We start from the raw sequence: 3,180 nt of genomic DNA on the forward strand, positions 1-3,180 counted from the left end.
GTTTCACACCACTATTTCTTAGTGTAGAGAGTCCTCGTTGCGTAGATGTTGTATTTGTTCCTACTTCGAAATGTGTTCGTGCAGTCGTGATCTTTATGAGATTTCGATATGGTTACGCAATAATACCTCGTGTGATGGAAAATGTTTTGTTACATCTTCTATCTATTTTTAAACTAGTAATTCGGAGAGTAAGTTTTCTTATGTAAATTTTTACACATATTCTTTTTTTATTACAGAGTAATTAAAAAAATTTGTTTTTCAGTTTTTACTTTCAATTTTACTCTCAAGTTATTCTTGAAATTGATATTATACATATAATTAATTTTATACATTGAGAGTACAAATTAGTTCGGTCCGTTTTCCAAAGTAGCCAGAGATGAACAATATTTTAATTAATCTGTTCATTCATTCTGTTTTGAAATAAATGCATCTTTGAACACAAAAAACGGACCGAACTAATTTGTACATCTAATACATATGTGTATAATTATTAATGTACATCCGATGACTAATAAATTGTACTAAAACTAAACAGTTTTTACGTTACTTAACAACAAATAAGCCTAACAAAATAAACATCATTTTATAAGAGAAACTTGTTGACTTCATTTGAACCATTATATAAGCCAGTAGTTTATAAGTGTCAGTACATGAATGTATTAAGCATTGAAAGAAGAGGATTCGAAAATTAAACAAAATTTTTTTAGGAAAAAAATTATTTTAATATTATTAATAATATTATTAAGTTTATTATTTCAATAAAGCTTTTTAATAAATCTATGAAAATAATTCATTAATACAATGTAGTAGTCAATTAGATAATTTCATAATATCAATAAATGTGATCATAAACTAATGAAATCATTCATTGAATTGACAATTACCAATGTATTATTTCAATAAAGCTTTTTAATAAATCTATGAAAAAATTCGTTAATACCATGCAGTAATCAATCAAATAATTTCATAATATCAATAAACGTGATCATAAACTAATGAAATCATTCATTGAATTGACAATTACCAATGCATTATTTCAATAAAGCTTTTTAATAAATCTATGAAAAAATCTATTAATACAAAGTAGTAGTTAATCATATCATTTCATAATATCAATAAACGTGATCATAAAGTAAGGATATCATTCATTAAATTAACGTTTACATGCATTAATAACAATAAAGTTTAATGCACAATTTAATGATATTATTCATTGAATGAATAAAGTTTTTGGTTATTATAAAAAATCCATGGCAGACTATTTTAATGTATATATTCATTGTCACAATGAATTCTGGTAATAGTTTAATAACTCAAATTAATAATTTTATAAAACCTAAATCATTATAGAAATAAAATTGTTCATTGGACCAATTTTAATGAACTTTTTAGTTATACCAATGAATATTTTTATTGTATTTACGTACATTTTTGGTTCAGTGTGACTCTGCACAATAGCGCGTTTGTTATCGTATCGTTCCTTTAAAAGGTCCCATGCTACTTGGTAGTTTGTATCGGAAATTTCCAGCGCGCTAATTACTTTGAATGCATCGCCGGTGAGAGAAGCTCTTAAATACTGCAACCTTTGAACAGGACTTAACGACGCGTTTTCATGTATGAGAGAATTAAAACTGTCAAAGAACAGGCACCACTCGTCATATTTCCCGGAAAATTTCGGTAATTCTAATTTCGGTAGCCTTATGTGGCCGAAAGACTCGCGGCCGACGACGCTAGAAGACCACCGTGACGGAGAGGCCGCGACGCGTTGCGCAGTCGCGGGATAGAGCAATTCGCGTATTTGAGCACATAAAGCATAATGAAAGTCTTCGAAGGGAGCGCGATGTGCTTCTTCGGATTCGTCGATTAATTCTAAGTTTGTTTGAACGCTATCATAATCTGTCCAGTACCTGTCGAGTTTAGCACATCGCTCTCCGAGTTGAGCCGCGATTGACGGCGTAACGGACGCGATAGCTTCCGTAAATGTACATATGCGCGTGCACGCGGCGATAATCATTTTGCGCCTGCGCTGGAGCGACGCGGCGTCCTCGTTGTCAACTTTCGGCATGACGAACGCAGAACGATAAATAAACCCGTTAAAATTGACTTGATTACTGGCACCGGCACTGAGATAGTTGCTCTCACCTTACAAAATTGAATGCGTGTGTCGCACTATGATGGCTGCGTCGATGATGCGCCAGATGATGCGTTGAAGACGTCCTCCCAGAGAGCGATGAAGACTGCCGAAGACCGCGTGACGTCACAGGATGATGCCTGTTGCTCCGATCGCGTGGCAATGGCTGCTCTGCGCTGCTGGGCCGGATGTGCCTTGACGTCGCGAGAAACGACTGATGTACCTCGATGCACCAAGAGCTAGGTTTGCGAGCCTCGGTATGTCGTGGTGAAAAGGTTATAGGCTGAAGAGCAGCTAACCTTGCATGTCTCGAATCCCCAATGAGAATTTGCGTGCTCGGCAGATTGCTAATGGCGGACCTCGAGTGCTCGTCTCACTGGCGATGGCGAGCCCCGGCGGATGCTCCGCAATATCAGTGGCAAATGGTTACCGCTGAATCCGGCTCGAAGGACCAATTTGTTTTGTGTGAGATGGCCGTGCCTCGCGTTGTAATGTTGCGAAGGCTGGCCCCACGCGTTTTCCCGGTGTGAATCCTCTCGGGAAGCGTGGTCGAGGAATATGTATTCCTCTGCAGTTGAGGAGGCTGATGCCAACAACGGATTTGCGGCCACTGACTACCGGTGGAGCCGCGGAGGGATCTCCCAAAATGATGCAAAGGCACTTAGAAAGTAAATACTTGGACTTTATCAACTGCACGAGCACGCACGGTCATACAGGGATCGATAGCTCTTTAGAGAGCGTAACGGTAACAATTAAATGATCGCCATCGACGGTTACAATGGTAATAATCAGGAGACGCGGTAGCGTCTCCGGCGATGTTCAAAAAAACTGTGAACGCTACAAGTCTCTTATCCCGAGCCATCAAAGTCCATTTTTGGGAGGTGCATAACTATTAAAATATAAAAAATTTTGAATCGAACGTCATATGTCCTGAAAGGCGGCATCGCCACGAGTAATTTGAGCCAAAAAAATTTTAAATCGGTCAAGCCGTTCTGGAGATATAAGCGGTCAAAAAGTGGTGATTTTAATGAAAAATTAAGAAACGTCTC

At 37.6% G+C, this 3,180-nt stretch overlaps 1 protein-coding gene across 1 annotated transcript; it reads right to left on the bottom strand.

The window, feature by feature from the left end:
* Window positions 1–1,427: 1,427 nt before the first annotated feature.
* On the bottom strand, window positions 1,428–2,065 carry LOC108772339 (uncharacterized; the record flags this gene model as incomplete). The annotated part of the gene is made up of 1 exon (XM_018537860.1): window positions 1,428–2,065. A coding segment is annotated over exon 1 (638 nt), but the record flags the coding sequence as incomplete, so codon positions are not given.
* Window positions 2,066–3,180: the final 1,115 nt, after the last annotated feature.

Source organism: Cyphomyrmex costatus, unplaced genomic scaffold (assembly GCF_001594065.2).
Source record: "Cyphomyrmex costatus isolate MS0001 unplaced genomic scaffold, Ccosl1.0 scaffold1845, whole genome shotgun sequence".
Classification (NCBI taxonomy): domain Eukaryota; kingdom Metazoa; phylum Arthropoda; class Insecta; order Hymenoptera; family Formicidae; genus Cyphomyrmex; species Cyphomyrmex costatus.